The sequence below is a fragment of the Notechis scutatus genome, chromosome 3 (genome assembly GCF_049901735.1).
Source record: "Notechis scutatus isolate UNSWTSFEM ecotype Mainland chromosome 3, rNotScu1.2, whole genome shotgun sequence".
Classification (NCBI taxonomy): domain Eukaryota; kingdom Metazoa; phylum Chordata; class Lepidosauria; order Squamata; family Elapidae; genus Notechis; species Notechis scutatus.
In genome coordinates this window covers 103,293,844-103,314,177 of record NC_142011.1, presented here as the reverse complement: position 1 = coordinate 103,314,177, position 20,334 = coordinate 103,293,844, and the positions used below count along the sequence as shown (strand labels likewise).

Sequence of the window (20,334 nt, the reverse complement as noted above, 5' to 3'; positions counted from 1 at the left end):
GCAAAAGGAGGAGTTAGAAGCAACACTAACAGCAAAACATCCTCCGGTTGTATTATAACAAACTCAGTTATGTTTCAATTGTTTGTCCATTCAGTCTCTTACAAAATAATAATAACAACAACAATCTTGGATTCGACATCATGATATTAATTTAGTACTTTAGGGTGAGGTACCAGCTATTAGAAGCTAGAAATTTCCCTAGGGGTTTCAGCAAAGTCTGTGTTTTTAGTTAATATAATAATGAACTGCAATCAGACTTTCATAGGTAAATGAAAACCCTAGAAATATGTTTTTATTTAAAACATTTATATGGCTGCCCAGCACAGCCAGGATGACTCTGGCCAGGTTATCAAAAGGAAACAAAAAGCTCACCAACCTGACAAAAGGAGTACAAAATCAGAGTGAATACATCTTTAAACAATAATGAAATAAAACAACCGAATGATAATCCAAACAATAACACCATTATCCAGTGGGGTTCCAACACATCATAATCCAAAGGCCTGAGGAAACAACTAGGTCTCAACAGTCTTTCTAAAGACCTGGATGGCTGGAACCAACCCTATTACAGGAGCCCTGGTGGTGCAGTGGTTAGAATGCAATATTACGGGCAAATTCTGCCCACAGCCTGGAGTTCGATCCTGACTGGCTCAAGGTTGATTCAGCCTTCTGTACTTCCGAGGTCAGTAAAATGAGGACCCAGATTGTTGGGGGCAATATGCAATATGCTGACATTGTAAAGTGCCCAGAGAGTGCTGTAAAACAATGAGGCTCTAAATAAGTCTAAGAGCTATTGCTATGTCAGGAGAACCATTTACTAAGAAAAGGGTTACCATCAAGAAGGCACCCCTCCTGGGTCCTACAAATGGGATTGCTCATTGAAAGGGACCTCCATTGTATTCCGTTTTTTGAATATGTGGTCTGGGCAGATAACCTGGGGGTAAGACCGCCCCTCAAAACCCTTAATCCTATGAACTGTATCCTGCCTTATCCCTTTTCAATGGTTATGCAAACCACTCTTCATTGTTGTTGCCTTTCTGAACATCTCTGTTCTCCTCTCCACTTTGATTTTCCTGTTATTTCATTGTTCATTGTTACAAAAGCACAGCTTCACAGTTCTGAGACTAGCTGTCTTTGGCACAGGATTGTAAAAATAAATAGGTTCTCAAATACTGGACCCAACACCCCTTCCGGGGCTCCTGACGTTTGTTAATTTCAAAAGCAGGATTCTGAGTTTCCTCTAGATGTGGATGCTGCAAAGCTGGGGAAAATTGAAGGAAAACTTTTTTGTCAGCACCCTGCCCACTATGCTATGCTCCATGTCCTTTGATGCAATGAGAACTGATGGCAGCCCAACTCTGGCAAAACTTGCATTGCACATATAAATAAAGCAACATCTCCAGATACCCTGACTTTAAGGAGGGAAGAGATGTAAGAGAGCAATCATGTATAAACAGGCATCTCTTGGGCTGGATCTGAGCAAGATTGTTTTAAGTGTACATTCGTGCCACAAACATAGATTCTTCTCTTTTTTTAAAGGTGGCAGTGTGAGGGATTGTTGCCATGAATGCAAATCTGTATAATAGCCGCAAACTTGCTTTTGGGCAAATCTTAATTTTTCAGCTCTTCGTTTTCTAGAGAGGGTGATGTAAAAACACATTTCATTTCCCCCTTTAGTTCTACTTTTCACATTTTTGGAAAAGACAGCATAAAAACCATAACGTAGCTCCTCAAGCAGATGTTTCCCATTGAAAACGCAAGATGTGATAGTGGTAATTTTATGGAATTGTTTGTAACCCAATGCAACAACAGCCACTGACATTCTGTTGAATGTTAACAGGAATGATGGTTGCTAGACTAATTTGCTCTTCCATAAATTGATTATTCGTGATGCTCAATAGCAGTCTATTAAAGAGGGCCAAGACCATCACACTTCATTTATGTCCTGTCCTACAGATCTGGCCACCTGCTATTAAATATCAATGATTTACATCAATAAAAATATACCTCACATTGTACTCATTCATGGGAGTTAGCCAGCTAAAGTCACTGGATGTACTACTACTTATTACATGTCCCAAGTGTAAAACTGTAGGTAGCTGCCATAACTAGTTATCACAAATAACCTTAAAAGCAAGCATAGTCAACATTTGCTGATGGCATAACATGTTACTTTTATAGTTGTAACTTCCATCATTGCAATGACTATTCTGGCTAGTGGTTGTGATGTTATGATTGAGCATCGTAACATTATGCTTATGGTAAGCATTATGGTAAGCATCAAGCTTGTGTAAAGTTAGGCTGACTGGTGGCAAGAGTTAGGGTGGTACTGCCAGGTTATTGCAAACTATGTGCAAACCGATCATGAAAAACACAGGCAGAGAATCACTATTGGGTTTAATTATTTTATTACAAATCCCCGCCCCGCCCTCCTTCTCAAGTCCCAAAGGCAGCAGAAACTGACACCATCCAAGACATCAAAGTACAAAATCCTGAGCCACTAATATTTCCTCTGAAGTCAACCATGCTTATTAACAACTCCCTGGCAGAATTGGCAGGTATGTTTGAGTGCCAAGGTGTACCTACTGGAATAGCAGTGGTCTCTGTAAAACTGTGCAACTTTAGAATCTCCTAAAAATGTGTTATTTAAAATCTCCAAAAAACCCAATTTCCCCTCCCATCCTGTGCTCTTTTGCCTTCCTTTGAAAAGCCCTGCTTTAATGCAAATCGTACCAAGAATTTTATAATAATTGGCAGGGAATGCCCTCCATTCCCTGCCAATTATTTGTCAAAAATATGGTTAAAGTTGACCAGTCAACTCTTCATTTGAAGCATAAGCGCATCTCTGTTGCTGCAGCCAGCTGCACGCAGCTTAGCCTAGACAGCCAGCGGCTTTAGTTTAAATTAAAAGTTAATGCCTATTTTAATTTATAAGCCTGTAAACTGACAGCCTCTTGTGTGAAACAAACCTTCAAACTGGTTTTGGAACCACATAGCTAACTTTTCTTCTCAACAAACTTTTTCCCGCCTTCCCATTTTATCTATGAGCCTTAACCCACAGACCCTTGCAGCAAAGGGTTGATTTAGTGTACCTTAAAAAAAAAAGACAACGATTTTCATAGGTGTTTTTAGACATTTAAATATATATATATAAAAAGACTATTTCACTTTGTGTTAGAAACAGAAAATCAGCTAGCTTCCAAGAACAGACTGAAGCATTCTGCAACTTCTGAAATAAAACCTACAATTTCTAATCCCAAGAAGGAAACAACGGCCAAGGACTTACAAACATGAAAATATTTCTAACTCTGGCAGGAAAAAAGTCTGCGCATAGGAATACTTTAGGGAGTCCAAGGAAAAGGTATTACTATATGTCTTTCTGCCCTCGGGAGAACTTCCTTGTGGATCTGTAATGAGTACCAGCACTTTTGAGTGGTGGTAAGATGCCAGATTCATTTCACCAAAGTGAATGACACGCAATTGCACTTTTGCTCATTTCAATGCAGGCCATGAAGCGCAAATCCAGGGAAGGGAGAACAATGAGATCCCAAAGGTATATTTTTTCTATCTCCATTCCACCACCCGGGTCTCAAGTTTGCCATCTATTCCTGGAAGCTACTGAGAAAGCCTGTCAAAGACATACAGATGAATTACATGAAATAGTGGTAAAATCCCACGTCTTCTCCTGTGCCCCTCAAATGACAGAACAAAACAGTGAAAAGAGACTACACTTCCCTCTCCCATACAAAGAAATAAAAGGGTCAGTTTTAGGAGAGGGAGCACAAACATGGAATTTCATGCCCTCACAATTAATATCTAGAAAATGCAGAAGAGAGCAGGAGCACAATGGGACACGCCCACTTAGTTCTTGTACTCAAAAGGTTCGTCGCCAGTTTCATTGAGGAGACAGGTGCGGACTAGTGCTTCGGTCACAGCATACGGGTCGCAGTTAGCAGAAGGCCGTCGATCCTCGAAGTAGCCCTTTTTAACCTGGCCCACGTTTCTTGGAATACGAATGCTGGCCCCACGGTTGGCAACTCCGGCAGAGAACTCATGGATGTTTGACGTTTCATGGAAACCGGTCAAGCGCCTGGCGTTATCCAGCCCTCCTTTGGGATCGTAGGCGCGGATGTGGTACTGGTGACGCTTGCCCAGCTTCTCAATGGCGTCTTCGATCTGTCTGTGAAAGTAAGGGGGAAAAAAGAGCCTGATCAAAAATGGCCCCATGGGTGCTCGGCTGTTTATGTTGCTAATAGCAATAGCACTTAAACTTCATAGGGATTTACAGCCCTATCTAGCGGTTTACAGAGTCAGCATATTGCCCCTCAACAATCTGGGTCCTCATTTTACCAACCCCGGAAGGATGGAAGGCTGACTCAATCTTGACCCTGTCAAGATCGAACTGTTGGCAGTCGGAAGAATTAGCCTGCAGTACTGCATTCTAACCATTGTGCCATCACAGCTAAGATTATACACGTTGCAATTTCACCGGGGATACAGCAAAGACTATTTAATATTTTATTCCAGATATCCCAGAAAAATCTCAAACATTAAAAATAAAAATAAAATCTTAATATATAAATAGCTTTACTCTTGATATATGTTTAAAGCTAGGCATTCTCCTGAGCCTCCAAATATTTAAAAAAAAAAAACCTTAATGATAAAGGTTCAGAAAACATTGTGAAAATGGTTTCCCCTTCTTGCCCATACTTAAAATTAAAAAGGCATTTGGTAGAGTATTTCATCCAACTTGCAGAATACAATAAGCCATCCTTTGCAATGAATGGAGATAAATCCAATTTTAAGCATTCTTGTATGTAAAAAAATATACAAACACTGCTAACAGAAATATCCTTAATAATATCAAATATAGTTTGCCTTTAGTTTTTGATTTGCAAGGATTTCCCCCATGCTCAATGCATATATATCTATTTATGTTCCTTACTGTGAAGTGCTATTATTGTACTATTAGTCTCTACCACATAGTAGTAATGTTGTGTCTCTCCTTGCCTCTTAAAGCCTCTCCTTCCCTCAGAGCATCTTTGCAACAAAGGAGTAGCACTTACTTGAGGCCTCCTTCCTCTCGCATGTTCTTAGTGCTGAAGTTAGTATGGCATCCAGCTCCATTCCAGTTGCCAGGAATAGGCTTGGGGTCAAAAGATACAATGACACCGAAGTCTTCACATACTCGATGAAGGATGAATCGAGCAATCCAGAGGTGATCACCCATGTCAACACCTTCACAAGGGCCCACCTGAAACTCCCACTACAAGAGAATCAGAATGAAATCAGTGGATCATTCACACCCTTCTCTGCGTATACTGAATTCCAGTGGTAAAAGGTTAAGCATTAACGGCAAGGGTTAATACCTGTGCTGGCATAACTTCTGCGTTTGTGCCTCCAATGTTCACACCTGCATACAGGCAGGCCCGATAATGGGCTTCTACAACATCTCGACCATAAGCTTTGTCTGCTCCAACTCCACAGTAATATGGCCCTGGAGAAACACAAGGAAAAGAAATCAGTGGGAGAATCTACAGCTGTAGTCACCACATTCAGCAAATCCATGTTATATAGAGGATACTCCTGTATAGATAATCCTCGACTTATAACCATTCATTTATAGTGACAATTCAAAGTTACAACAGTGACTAATGACAATTTTCATATAAATGACCATGGCTGCATCCTCATGGTCATGCGATTAAAATTCAGAGGCTGAATTTTCAAATGCTGGCATGCATTTATGACAGTTCTAGCGTGCTGGAGTCATGTGATCAGCTTTTGTGACCTTCTGACAAGCAAAGCCAATGGGAAAAGTCAGATTCACTTAACAACCACCTTACTAATATAATAACTGCAGTGATTCACTTAACAACTGTGGCAAGAAAGGAAAATGGGGCAAATCTCACTTAACAAATGTCTCACTTAATAGAAATTTTGAGCTCAATCGTGGGCATAAGTTAAGGACTACCTGTAAAAAGTTTAATTAAATTATGTTATCTTTTCTTATTCAATCATCATTAATTTACCTTTAGTGATATCCTCAAGTAATCTAATTCCAATATTATCCTGTTTAAAATGTGATCTCTGATTGGCTAAGATTATCATTAGATTAATCCAAGGAGTTTCACAGTTGAAAGCATGACTCTCTTCCTTTAAACATTTCCATACTGTCTCATGAATTGGGAATTTCTCTTGATTGGGCGAGTGTCCATCTACCTCAGCAATGCATTTCTGCTGCCTAAATTCTCATTTAATATCAAGGGCCTAATCTTTATGTATGAAAAGCAGTAGCTCTATCACTAACATGGTGGTGTCTCAATGGCAGACTGCAATTAGTGGTTGTGCGTTAAAGGTTGCATAGGAATTTCAGGTAGGACTCTTACCTTGTGGTCCAGGAAAGCCATTGGAAGGCCAACCAAAGGGATGTCCATCTGTTCCTAGAAGGGTATATTCTTGCTCCATTCCAAACCAAGGGTTCTGGTTAGACACCATGTCCATAATCCTTTTACAAGTAGATCGTAGATTTGTTTCTAAAAGAAACAAGGAATAAGCCAATGTTGGTCATTCATATATAGATTTTAACCTTCCCTTAAAAGGAGGGTATAGATGAATTTGAACTCCAACTTTATATATTTGTACTTCACTGATCTTGAGCAAAGATTTAAGATTAAACAAGGGTTGGTTTTTTTAACAGAAGGATTTTGGTTGATGGTTTGGCCAATCTCTAAAGCTTAATTGGCCTAAAGTGCTTTCCCCAATTAATTTCCCCAGTCACCTTGCAAGATAAAAACACCACACTGTATTTATTTTTACATTGCTAGGTGCAGCGGAAGCTGGATAACCTTTGAGTCCCCTGAATATGTTAGCTAAGCAATCTTGATTAAACATCAAGATAAATAGCAACAGTGTTGTCAGCCTGGCTAGTAAACCAGGATGGTTAACAGGGTGGTTAATAAACCTCACATTTTCTTCAGGATTGTGATGCATTAGTTAAAAGGGGAAACATTGTTCAGTAAGTTAAATGAGAAATGCATGAGCAAAAACTGTTTCCTGCCAGCTGACAAGAAATCAGCTGAAACTTTAGAGAATGCAAGTCTTGTGGCTGGAAGTGGCTTCACATGAGAGCATTCAATAACTTTTTTTCTGGCAACTGCAGGCTGTGTTATATTTTTCTAAAAGGATCTGGCAGGTTGTTACCAAAAATGTCATGCTAGACATGGTCAGGCAGTATGGCCTGGTGCAAAAGCAAGGGTTTTTTTAGTTCTTGTTTTGCATAAATGTCATTAGGATGATGCATTAGTATCTGGCTGTTCTGCAATGATCTCTACTGAACAATTGGGATCAAAATGCAAATGAAATATCACAGCATTATGTCAGAGACCTCCTGTTACATACATGATGTTCCATAATGCAACAGGCTATTACCTTCCTACAGAAATATAGATGGCCTTGGAAAGTGAATTGTAACCTACTATATTTCAATAAATCACTATTTTAAATTACCCTGCTAGGTAGTAGCCCACAATTCTTATCTTCAGTGGAACTGCAAGTCCCCATTTAAAGTTACCATTGTTAACAGTGAAAGGAGGGGAAGCTGTGTCAAAAAATACTTGTTCTTTGTTGCTCTGTCAGTTAAGGATATAACAAAACAAAACTTTAAAATCTCATTCATCAGAAAAAGGCAAATTCCTTCCCAACTTGGAATGAATTGTAGGGTGATCCTCCTCCAGATATTTTTAAGTGTGAACTGGAGATTTCATTTAGTATTTGTGACCTGAGGCTATCAGTTTAAATAGTCTTAAACTCCAGTCATATTTTCTCAAAACATTAAACACACTTTCTCCAGGCAAGGCAGACTAAAAAGAGTGCTTTTTTGTGCACAATACAAGGGCTGAACCTCTGCTTCATTATTCATTTCAATGAAGTGGTGGGGGAATTTCTGAACTTCTTTTCTTGGTCAGGACAGAAGCTTTAAAAGGCCAAAGCTGGAACACACCTGCGGGCTTGCGGTTGTACTTTAAAACTTCACATAAAACCAGTTTGTTTGGGTCTTTGCGGAAAGGATCTCGAAACATGGCTGAAGGCACAAGATACATGTCACTGTTTGAGCCTTCAGACTGGAAAGTGCTTGAGCCATCAAAATTCCACTCTGGTAGGTCTGAAAACAAAAATAAGATTGAAGTTAAGCCACTTCTACACACTTTATAAGCCTGTACTATTTAATTTTGCTATTGTTACTCACACAATGATTTATTTATCAATGACTTTTTATCAATAAAAATATACCTCACATTGTACTCATTCATGGGAGTTAGCCAGCTAAAGTCACTGGATGTACTACTACTTATTACATGTCCCAAGTGTAAAACTGTAGGTAGCTGCCATAACTAGTTATCACAAATAATCTTAAAAGCAAGCATAGTCAATATTTGCTGATGGCACTAACATGTTACTTTTATAGTTGTAACAATTGTGAGATCAGTTTTAATATTCCCCCGGTGAATTAAAAACTCACTTCAGACATTCACTGACAAGCAGATCAAAAGGCATCTAGGATGCTTCAATGCAGAGGAGCCATGGTGGCACAGTGGTTAGAACGCAGTATTGCAAACTAACTCTGCCTACTGCCAGGAGTTCGATCCTGACCAGCTCATGGTTGACTCAGCCTTCCATCCTTCCAAGGTCAATAAAATGAGGACCAGATTGTTGGGGTCAATAAGTTGTCATTGTAAACTGCCCAGAGTGCTGTAAAGCACTACAGAGTGATATAGAAGTCTGAGTGCTATTACTATTCCTTTCCCTATACCAACTTGGTGCAAATATTTCATATTAATGCCTAGTTCTACCACTAGACAATCTGGACAGGGACGATTCTCCAGGATTATAATTTTATTTATAATTTGACAGGCATAAAGTTTTGTAGAAAGATTTGCTTTAAACCACTGGGAGTATAGTTGGCAACCGCAACAAAGCACCTGTTCTCGGCTCTTGCCTGTGACTTGTTGCTAAGTACTCTTTCTTAGTTTTTGTCAAGAGGTATATAGGGGGGACGGGAGACTCCAAAACACAGAAATAGAGTAATTTTTGAAAAAACTCTGAACAGACTCAAGGGTTATAGCATTACTCATTTTGGAACTTTCATTGCCCTAGAAAATGTATGCCTCTGTTTGCCCATGGTATTCAGTACTGATAATTGTCAAGAGGAGGAAAATTAATGAATAAATAAGCACAGGGCAACTGACATTAAATCTAGTTAATCAGTTTAATCCCTTTCATATGGTGAAGGTGGTGAAATGATTTAAACAAGTTGTGTCAGCCACTTCCTTGGAATAAAAACAAAGCCTTTAACTAAATTCTCCTAATGAGCTATACACACTGGGCAGGTTTCGTAACCATCTCTGGCTAGCTCCATAGCAACCAGGGAAGAAATTCTCCTGTTTTTGATTGCGCTGGGGGTGCTGTTTTATTCTAAGTCAAGGAAAAGACCAGGTTTTTGCATCTGTACTGTGTACATAAATCAGGGCAAGAACAGGGAGCCACACCAAAGGTATATTCCCTAAAAAAATTTGGACCGATTTTGTGGTCTAGAAAGCCCCATCTTATATCATTGTTTTCCCCCTTTTGAAATTAAGGTTTCAGAACTTGGAGGTGGCCAGGAAGCAGGCTAAACAGACTGCAGTAGGGAGAAGATTTCCCATCAAGCCATTTGTTTGAGATGATCAGTTCTGTAATTTATTATTGTAATTTTTTTGGGAATGGGAAGAAGGAGACTGTGTTTTTGTTTTGGATCCTAAAATAGGCTTATTTTTCAGTCAAGAAGTTACCTTGACAAGCACTCAAGAAAAAGCTGAAGGAAAAGGCAGTGTTTCTTTCCCCAGTAGGGGGAGTATAAAAAGAAAAGCGCTAAAGTAGTGTTTCTCAGCTGTGGCGAGTTTGAGATGTGTGGTCTTCAACTTCCAGAATTGTGGGAGTTGAAGTCCACACATCTTAAACTTGCCAAGGTTGAGAAACACTGCTCTAGGGCACAAGGGCTTCAAAAAAGGGCACGAAATGGGCAGAGATTAAAAGTCTTGGAAATGAGGGAGGCAAGCAGACAAAAGCCAAGTGCTTGCCATCTGTGATTCAAGGAACTAACTAAGGGCCAAGGAATTCTTTATTTCAAGAGCAGCACAAAAGATTGAATCCTGCCAGGAGCACCTCTGCCATTTACCATTCAGGCCTGACAGATTATAGTCTCGGGAAAAAAGGTGAGGTTCGACTGAAGTAATACATTTTGGCTGCAGTTCTCTAGCTTAGCCTTCTCCAGGTGCACTGATGTCTCCAGACATGCTTCATAAATATGATATTTTTTGAGAAGAAGTTTGAGCTAAGGTAGAAAAACTTGTTCTAAGTATCTCACTTGTTCCATAGAAATTAGAGAAGAAACAGATTTAGTTATTTAAATCCTTTTCTCCCAAATATGGATTTGAAGAAGGTATCCATAATTCAAAATTAACGTAATGGTCATACAGATTAAAAAAACTAACTGCAGAAGACTAAGCCTGTTCCATCATTTATTTTATTTAGCAAATATATATATTATTTTAATTTATATATTTATTTACATCAGCTGGAAGTTTGACATGTATTTTATTTAAGCATAAGGCATTTCATCCTATATGTGATCTTCATCAACAAAATAACCCAATTTCTTTTAGAATTGAAATTGTTGGTTCCGTTTATTATTATTTCCTTGCATATCGAGGATACAATGCATTGTAGTTCTATTTGTAATGTAAAAAGATTGGATGGAATGGATAAGCATATATACAAACACATCTTGTATACCTTTTCTGAGGTAGGCAATTTTTTACTTTTGAAAAATAAATAGTTATGAGATCAAAACTAGAAGAAATAATAGGTATGGAGAGGGATTTAAAAAAAAACCTTTGCCAGAGATTAACAACTGCACACTGCCGCCTCCTGGTTTCTTGGAATTTCATCAATTCTACCCCTTTTGGCTGTATGTGGTTGTGAGAAAATGTGATTTTAACGAAATGCTGAAAAACATTGGATAACTTAGCAACTTTGTTTTGAATCTTATTTTATGGTTAAAGTATTTATTTGTGGAAAAGTATTAAGGTTATAGTATTCTCTATTCCAAAATGCAACAGGACTTGCTATATTTGTGCCATATTTCCTACATCAACAGGAATGCAGTGAAAGGAGAAGCTGAGGGAATGAATGTTAAAAATACAGTATAATGTACCAAACATTCAATTCTATTCATAGAATGGAAAGGGATGATAGGGTACCAAGAATACACTCTGAATGGGATTCCAGATATAGGGAGCAGCAGGGGAGAAAATGTAAGTTTATCTGAGAACTCTAAGCCACAGTTTTCGACACGATTTCCCAAAACTATGAACTAGAGCTTTTCAGTTCATAGAAGCATCTTTCCACCAATCTGAAACTCAACCAGGTATCTAGCTGGAAAGGAAACTAAACTGTGGCAATTACTCCACCATATTTCTTTCACTAAACTGTTTAACGTACATCTACTCAAAAATAAGTTCACCTAGTATTATGGGATGTAGTGTCATGACAGCATCTCTAAGACTCTAGCCTAAGTCTAAGGCAGTGGATGCTGTTCTTTTGACTTTTTATCCTGACTTCATTATTAAAAAATAAAAGCCAAGAGGGTACTTAGATTTTTGGTTTCTTTCAGTAGTAATTGGCTTGATAGCTTTTGGTCAAAACTCAGGATTTTATGAATTAAGAGTTGGAAGGGACCTTGGAGATCTTCTAGTCCAACCCTATGTTCAAAGCAGGAAACCCTACACCACTTCAGACAAATGTTTGTCCAATCTCTTCTTAAAAACTATCAGTGTTGGAGCATCCACAACTGATGGAGGCACGTTATTCCACTGATCAATTATCCCAATTGTCAGGAAATTTCTCCTTAGTTCTAAGTAGGTTCTCTCCTTGGAAAGCTCACTTCCAAAATCTGCTTACCTTCAACATTCTTGGGCTCACGTTCCAACGTCCGGGTTTTACAACGCAAGAATTCACCAGTTCCATCAATCCATATGTACATAGCTTGCACCTTGTCACCCTGAGGCAGCTTCATGTACATTTGTTTTATAGTTTTGCTCAAGTGGGAACTTGCAGAGGTGGCCATGGTTGCAGTTGTTCCTGAAGTTCTGCAAGATGATGACCTAGAGGGAGAGGAAAAGAGTGTCTTAAGAAAATTTCCAAAGGGGTTCTTGCCAAAAACCAAGTGGGGACATTCCCAGAGTGCCAGCCTATGAGCTGGCTTAGTGCATGACAAACTTTCCACAGCTGATTACAATTCATGTACAAAATGTACATCTGCTGCAAGTCATCATATTTCTACTGAAGATCGTGGAAGATTGCAAACTATTTCTACAAGGTGAAAATCAGGCCTTGAAGCAACTATATCTTGCTTTGGAAGAACTGACTCTAATCTGATGCCCTCAATGTGCTTTAGGACTACAATCTGCATAATTCTCAGTCAATTTGGCTATAGGATTATGGCAGTTGCACCAACATAACTGGAAGGTACTGGTTGGGAAATGTTGCTGTACAGTTATTATCCAGTAACATTTATGTATTATAATGGGTGTTTAGAGTTTAATTCTAAACTCTAAAGAAATGTAATCTGTGAAAATGAATAATAACAATACAGTCCTTGTTCTGAAAATGACTATTGCCAAGACTGCTTCAATTCTTAGTCATTTAGAACTCTGATCATAAAAAGAGGGAGATAAGGTAATGCCCCTATTTGTCTGCAGTGTGGGCCGTGGCCAAAATGGATTCCAACTAAATATTGATGTCATTCTAATTGTCCTTATCTCTATATTCATGATTTCATTAGACTTCTGTATCAGCTTCTAAGTTTGATAAATTTAATTTTTAATAGGGTTACTATCAAGATAGATTTATTTGGTTTGTAGCTTTTCTTTTCAACAATAAGCCCTACTACGAGAAACACAAAACAGCTGCTATACCCCAATAGCTTGTTTGGGGGGGTGGGAAAGTATACATAGAAATAACACTGAAAATTCCCAAAGTACTATCCAAAAGTTGTAAAATCCATAGAAGCAATACAGGGAAATCATGAAATGAAGGCAAAACCCCTCCATATTATTTATATGATAAAAGTAATATACAAGACTTGCTAAACTGCAAAGTTTTCCCTTAGATTTATATGGGTTTCAACTGAAAAGAGTTCCAAAGGATGACAAAATTTCATATTAGAGTTATCAGTGTAGAACCAGTTTGATTTCTATTGGTTGAAATGCTGGGCAAACCCTAGAATGTTAAACCTGTATACCGAAATTTCTATGAGGTTAAAATATGTCTTCTCCCATGATAGCAGAAATCTGATTTCTTATGTCAGACCAAGGTATGCTATTATAAATTAATGGAAACAATTTTAAAAAATCTACTAGAACGATCTCAATCATGAATTTTTCAAATTTGTTGGAGTACATTTGCATCTCAAAAAGGATAGCAATAATCTCTAATAGTAAAACCTGTGGAGGTAAATGTGAAATAATCTGTCTACCTTTCCTGAGATCTGGATGACATCAGTTGAGAAGAATAATTTAGCATGTAGAAATCTTGGACCTCATCAAAACCTTAATAAGCATCACCTCATAACTCCTACTAGGTCATATTTTAAATGACCTAATATAATTGTCAATGTTAAAATACAGCTGTCAGTGTTAAAATCAAATTAAATTTTGCACATTCTTGTAGTGAACTGGTACTGTTACTTATGCATTTTTACTACTAGACAATCCCATGCAAGAATGAATTACTCCCATACCTGCAACATAGTCTCTATACCATGAAACAGATACCTAACTGTATTGTATGAAGCACCAAAAAATAATTGCAAAAAAGGTTCTTGCTCACAATGAAACTCTCTCATGTTCTGAATTTTAATTCACTGCAAATGTCACATTGTAATACAATATGTACTGGATGGTAACACAAAAGAATGGAATTTTTTAGCATTCTGAGATCTTTACCATTCCAAGTCAAGCTTAAGCTTTTCCTCATGTGAAGTTGAATAATAAGTATAATTAAAAGACAGTGAACTAGCAGTAGGTAGTCAAGGAGAATTGCTAAGAGGTTTAGGATACCTAAGAGAGGGGGAGGGGTGAAGGAGAGAGGGAAAGGGGGGAGAGGGAGAGAGCATTCTATTCTTGCTAAAAACCATAAAACGTTTTTGTGGAAAATGCAAACTTCCACATTTTATTTAGGTTTATATCCCATTAAAGAATTGTATGGTGAGGTCAAAAAATGTACAATTTACACATTTCTGCTAACTAAAATATCAATTGTGAAATTCAAATTCTATTATTTTTTTAAAAAGTAAAATGCTGGATTTCTACAAGTGCATTAGCTATAGAGAAATCCTGTCAGGATTTAAGAGACTAAATTGTGACTTACATTTGTTTCATTTCTATTAAATTCCTTGCCCTTCCTTGGCTTGCTTAAAAATAAAAAATTAATGAAGACCCCTACAACTCTTTAGAAGCTAGCCAATTATTACAACAAATAATGTATATGGATTTGACTTATTTTAGGTTAATTGTTTGCTACAGTGTTATGTTCCTATCAAAGTACTGATTTTTGACAATTTCATTAATAAAAACAAGACTTAGATAATTTCTTCCACGGGATTTTTGCTCTTCTATACCAACAGAAATATTGGATTGAAAATAGTATCAACTCCCCATTCTGGGAAAAATATTCCTAAATATGTAGCTCCAAGTACTGATCCGACATCACAGTAACCTACAATCTAACAAGTCCTGATATTACCTGGATTTTGAGCTAGCCTTCCTTTTATAAGGAATTGTCTTATATGCCACATGTAAATCATGGCTGTTGCAGGCATTCTCGACATGTTAGATGACTGAATGAACCATCTGTGTCACTAAATTGGATTCTTAGAATTATCCTACTTTTCACTTATTTTTTTTCTCTAAAGGTGATTTTAAAATTGTAATGTATATACAAGCACAGCAGATGGCAGCATCTAGTCAACTTCAGTTGATCTTGGAGGGGTGGAAAAAAAAACAACAAGCAGAGTTGGGCTAGTTAGTACTTGGATGGAAGATCCCCAGGAAATTCTAGGGTTGCACTCTAGATTGGGAAATCAAAAAACCATCCTGGAAGAAAACAATGCCAAGTCACTCTTTGGAACATTCCTCCTGTACCCGCCCCTCCCCGGGGAAGCTGACACAGCAGCAACCCTGGTTGCCTTTGCAAATAAGTACACACACACACACAAAATCAATACCGTTTCTCATTGGCAAAGGAACAAACTGCTTTGGAATTTTGTTTTTATCTGATTATTCCAATGTGCTTTGTCTTTTACAGTTAGGACTGGGGACATTAAAGAAGCAAACAAATAAATCCATAAACGTTGTTGCCTTCTCCCCAAAGCTGCAGGAATTTCAGGAGTCCCACTTTACATTCATACATAGATCACACCCCAGCAGCCCCTGGCTCCTAATCCAAATCAACCCCCTCAAAAAGGCTGTGTATGTTTTTGTCTTCAACCAGCACTTCCCTCTTCTTCTACCTTTGGCTCCAACCTTGCGGGGTGCTCAGTTTTACTCTTCTTTTACACCCTGCGCCCTCTCTTCTCCAGTGCATGACGAGGGAGACCATTTTATCCCCTCCCAAGGGCAACCGCGCTCTTGTTTTCATGCCCCCCGCTGCCTTGAACCAGAGCGGAGCCACCCAGCCTTTGAAAAAGGCCGAGGCAAAAAAGGGACAGAACTGGAGCCGTTTCAAGTCCATAGGGCCGTTTCCTCGGGGATTCCCCCCTCCTTTTGCCTCCCCATTTAACAAAAGCCAGAGGTTCAAAAAGCAACAGCGAGCCAGCCGCAGAAAATCGAGCTACGGCTCAAAGGGCCTGCAAGAAACCGGGAGAAGGGGGTGGGGAGTGGGGGGGCGTCCTCCTAGGCCTCCGCGGTATTTCCCACTTTTCTCCCTCCAAAATCCGAGCAGCTGGGGGGGGGAATCTCCTCTAAGCCGTCGGGGCTGATGGCTGGAAGGTGGCCCTTCTTCCAGTTAGCCAGCCTACTCGAGGCATCGGCAGAAGGACGGAGGAGAGTTTCGAACGTGCTAACAAAGCCCTCCCCCCCCCCCCGGGATTCCAGAACGCCCCTCCCTCCCCCCCACCCAAGCAGCAGGAGCGCGTTAGGACCACACTTCCCAACTTAATTGCTTTTGTTTAAAGGAGAAATGAGGAGACACGACGAGCCGCCCCGGCTATTTTCTACCAACCCTCTTAAAACTGCATCCCCAAGCAGCCTATATAACGGAACGGGGTTGGAAGCTGGTCCACAATCCTAGAGGGGGGGAAACAAAATGAGAGCGAAACCTTCCTATTCTCCTTTCCTTAACCCCCACCCCCCACCTTCCCCAACTAAGCCCGCCGGGGTGGGTGGGGAGGAAGATGGTGCGGTCGGTTCATTGGAAAAATCCACCTCAAAACCCCGACTCCCTCCTTCCCTCCTCCCCCCCACTCCAACCTCTGCTGACAGTAACCGAGGCGCCCTTTACCTTGGCCGTCGTGGAGGAAAAGGTGCAGCGGTTGGGAGGCCCCGGCGGGGACAAAAAAGAAATAATCGCAAGGCCTGGCGAGTCGTCCTCCGCTTAAAGAGGTTTAAAGCCCATGCTCTGCTCTCTAGAGGAGGCCGGCTGCCGGCTGCCTCCTTTAACTACTGGCCGGTGCCAATCCCCCCAGCTCGCTGATTGGCTTCTTCCGATCGTGTGCGAGGCCTGATCAGCTGATGGGGGGGCTCATGGCTCCAGCGATTGGGCAACCAGGAGGAGGAGGAGGAGGAGGAGGAAAAAGAAGAAGAAGAAGGAAAAGAAGGAAAGAAGGCAGGAGGGAGGGAAGGGAGAGGCAGGGAAAGGAGGGAGGGGAAAGACCAGTGGGGGGTGGGGAAGGGCTCCCTCTCGGTTGTTGGACGGGAGGAGGAAATAAATTCAGGGCAGCTGCGGGAAGAGGCCGAAGCTGTGGTTACCGCGGCTTGAGACACCCATTCTGGGTCTGTGCCGATGAGAAGCCGGCCCAGCGAAGCACTCTTGTGCCCGTCTCACACGCGTTGCCATTCCTTGGCGACGCGAGCTGCAAAGCTGTTTGCAAAAAATCCCCAGGCTGTGAAAATTAAGAGCAAGTTGCAAATCGTGGGGTGGGGGGTGGGGTGTCTCTAGACTCGTATAGAGAGCTACGCCAGGGAGCCCAACCCTAGCCCCGCAGGCTTGCAGCGTTGCTGCACGGAGCTCGCCTAAGGCTTCCTTCGAGGAAATCCGCCGGGAGGGAGGCAAGGAAGGGACTGGGAGGCGCTGCTTTTTTGCTTTCGACCGCGGAAAGGCCTGCCGCTTTTCGGCCGGGCGATGCAGAAGGGCGAAGTGAGTGGGTCTGAAAACAAGATTGGAGCTGATCTGTGCTCTGGAATGGGGTTTCCGGGGGAGACCAGCTGCTTCTCTCCTGCCCCTTCTGTCTTTTTTAGGATGTTAATCTAGGGTCCATCCTTCCTACTTACCAAGCAAGTCACCATGCAGGGGTTGCTTTATTTAGTTTTATTTATTTATTTTATTTTGTCAAGCAATTATAAGGTAACAGGTATAAGTAAGTATAAACATAGCTATGAATACATGAAATGGGTACATATAAGAAAAATAAAAGAAACAATAGGACAGGGACGGTAGGCACGATTGGTGCGCTTATGCACGCCCCTTAGGAAAGGGGTGAGGTCAATAGTAGACAGTCTAAGGTTAAAGTTTTTGGGGTTTGGGGAAGAAACCACAGAGTCAGGTAGAGTATTCCAGACATTGACGACTCTGTTGCTGAAGTCGTATTTCCTGCAGTCAAGTTTGGTGCGGTTAACCTTGGGTTTGTATCTATTGTGTGCTCTTGCATTGTTATGGTTGAAGCTGAACTATTCACTGACAGGTAGGACATTGCAATGTATAATTTTATGTACTATACTTAGATTGGACCCCCCTTGTTTGTGAGGGTGCAAAGGCTTGTAGCCTTTTTACGTGTGTATGCAGTTCGTTCGTGCATTGCGTTTGGGTTTTACGAGCCAAGGTGTCTCTGCTGCCTCTCTGCCTCTTTTTTTTTTGCAAAAGCCAAAGGAACTTGCCGGGCCAAAGCATGCATGTGGTTGGCAGGCCCGATCAGTCTTTCCCGGGCTCTCCGAGGAATTCCCGGAAAGTTAAGGACAGGAGGAGGATCTCTGAGTCTTTTGTTAAGGTGTTTACAGCCTTTGCGTAACTTTCTCTGTACGCCCAGCAGGAGGACGCGGCTTACCCGGGTTTTCGGCCCAAGCGAAAGTAGCTTCGGCTTATCGTTCCCCGCCCTCAGTCCAAAGAGACAAGCTAATTTAGCCATTAATGGTGCTGACATGCCGGTACATGTAGTGCTCAAGATAGTAAACAGGTTCTCAGGGAAAAGAAAGCAGCTCTTTTGTTTCCGGATTAGTTGTTTTCTTGGCTGTAAGTAACTTGGTTAGAGTGTCTTTTTAAAAAGGCTTTTGTAGCTTGCCTTTTAGAGGAATTACACACACACACAAAAAAAAAACCAGAAATCCACTTCCCTCAATATCATCATTATTATCATCCCACATCAGTCCAACTACAGGATGGAGGTTGTGGATCCACACAGGCCCAGTGCAAGTTTTTTTTTTTAAAATTTATTTAAATTTATCAATTTATTCAGTCTAGGGCTGGAAAAAAAATGACACTAAAAGCCTCCTACAGCTTCCATACCTAAAGCACCAGACCCAATACAAACTTTGTATTTTGGAAATTATTTTTGAAGCGAATTTTAAGTAATAAATAGGAGAGGGTGTATGCCATTCATCAGAAAATGAATTCCAAAAATGTGGGGCCATGACAGAAAAGGCCCTGCTCCTTTGGTACTGATTATTTTTTTAAAAAAGAAGAGTCCAAGGCTTTGCCTGTCATTTTCACATACAACCATTAGTGGTTTTTTAAATAACATAAGAAAGTTGATGACATCTTTCATATCAAAAATTCCTATATTCTAAAGCAGAAAAGGATAAAACAGCCCATTGAATTGACACTTCTATGCACCCAGTCATAGTTTATTCTTTAAAACATGGTTTAACTAACTGGCATGGCACAAATGACTAACTGAGGCAGTTTTTTGATGAGCCAGAAATATGGGAACTATTTCTAAGCATATCTCAGCTCTTCAAAGGAAGTGTGGAAAGATTACAATAAATCTGCAATAACTGAACAGCCCCAATTACACAGAAACAGTCTGATTTTAACAAACTAGTTTGATTTGTGCATTATGCACTATTTACTACTGCATTTGAAAACAGTCCATAGACTTCAATTAATGCAGAATTCTGGCTTCCCCACTGACTTTGCTTGTCAGAAGCTGCAAAGGCGAATCGTGTGACTCTGGAACACTGCGACCATCATAAATACCATATAAACCACTTGCCAGGCACCTGAATTTTGATAATATGACCTTGGGGATGCTGCAATTGTCATCAGTGTAAAAAATGGTCACAAGTCACTTTTTTCATGGCCTTTGTAAAATTGAACAGTTACTAAATGAACTGTTGTAAGTCCAGAAATACCTGTATAAGTTTGGGCTGTTTGCAGAGGGCAAACTGACCAGGTTACCTGAGAACACATTTCCCTTGCAGTGAGCTTTGTTATTTCTATTTCTTTCTTTTTTAAAAAATAAAATTTTATTCATTTTTCACATATTGAAAACATCTTTTTTCAGTGAAGAGCATAGTTCCTGGTATCACATTTTAGTTTAGCTTACTTTTTTAAAAAAATTGTCATTGCACCTCATACAACGAAATCAAACACCATCTTCAGTGCACATCATGACCATGACCATGAAAATAAACATAAACACACATCCTTCACCCTTCACACATTGAACCGAAAATCCCTGACACCACACCAACACTGCACTATACAGCAGAATTCAAAAGAGTTACTGCCCTGGGATAGAAGCTGTTTTTCAGCCTATTTTTTCTTGTTTTTATTATTCTGTACCCTCTGCCAGATGGTAATAGTTCAAAAAAAGGGTGCCCAGGATGAGATGGATCTTTGAGAATGTTTTGAACTTTCCTAAGGCAACTTCCAAAGAGAGGAGAGGGCAACCAATGATCTGACTTTAATTACATATTCCTCTTTCACATTTGAGTTCAAATCTTACCATTGCTTTTCATATTTTCTATCATGTTTATTATATACTTTCCTCCAGGTTATTTTATATATTTTTCAATTTATTAC

At 40.1% G+C, this 20,334-nt stretch overlaps 1 protein-coding gene across 1 annotated transcript; it reads right to left on the bottom strand.

Moving 5' to 3' along the window:
* Positions 1-2,391: 2,391 nt before the first annotated feature.
* GLUL (glutamate-ammonia ligase) lies at positions 2,392-16,724 on the bottom strand. Its single transcript, XM_026669241.2, has 7 exons — positions 16,600-16,724; positions 12,001-12,203; positions 8,003-8,164; positions 6,390-6,536; positions 5,370-5,497; positions 5,067-5,266; positions 2,392-4,180 (listed from the first exon to the last, which is right to left on the bottom strand). The coding sequence occupies exons 2-7, from the start codon at positions 12,164-12,166 to the stop codon at positions 3,862-3,864; spliced, it is 1,122 nt and encodes a 373-aa protein (XP_026525026.1). The 5' UTR covers positions 12,167-12,203; positions 16,600-16,724; the 3' UTR covers positions 2,392-3,861.
* Between the last annotated feature and the right edge of the window lie 3,610 nt (positions 16,725-20,334).

What these genes read in the sequence shown, in the direction of transcription:
- GLUL (XM_026669241.2), bottom strand. Translation starts at nt 12,166, where the DNA reads ATGGCCACCTCTGCAAGTTCCCACTTGAGCAAAACTATAAAACAAATG. An exon ending in TGAGCCCAAGAATGTTGAAG is followed by an intron (nt 8,165 to 12,000) that starts GTAAGCAGATTT and finishes TTTTGTTTTCAG; the next exon opens with ACCTACCAGAGTGGAATTTT. An exon ending in GTACAACCGCAAGCCCGCAG is followed by an intron (nt 6,537 to 8,002) that starts GTGTGTTCCAGC and finishes TGTTTCTTTTAG; the next exon opens with AAACAAATCTACGATCTACT.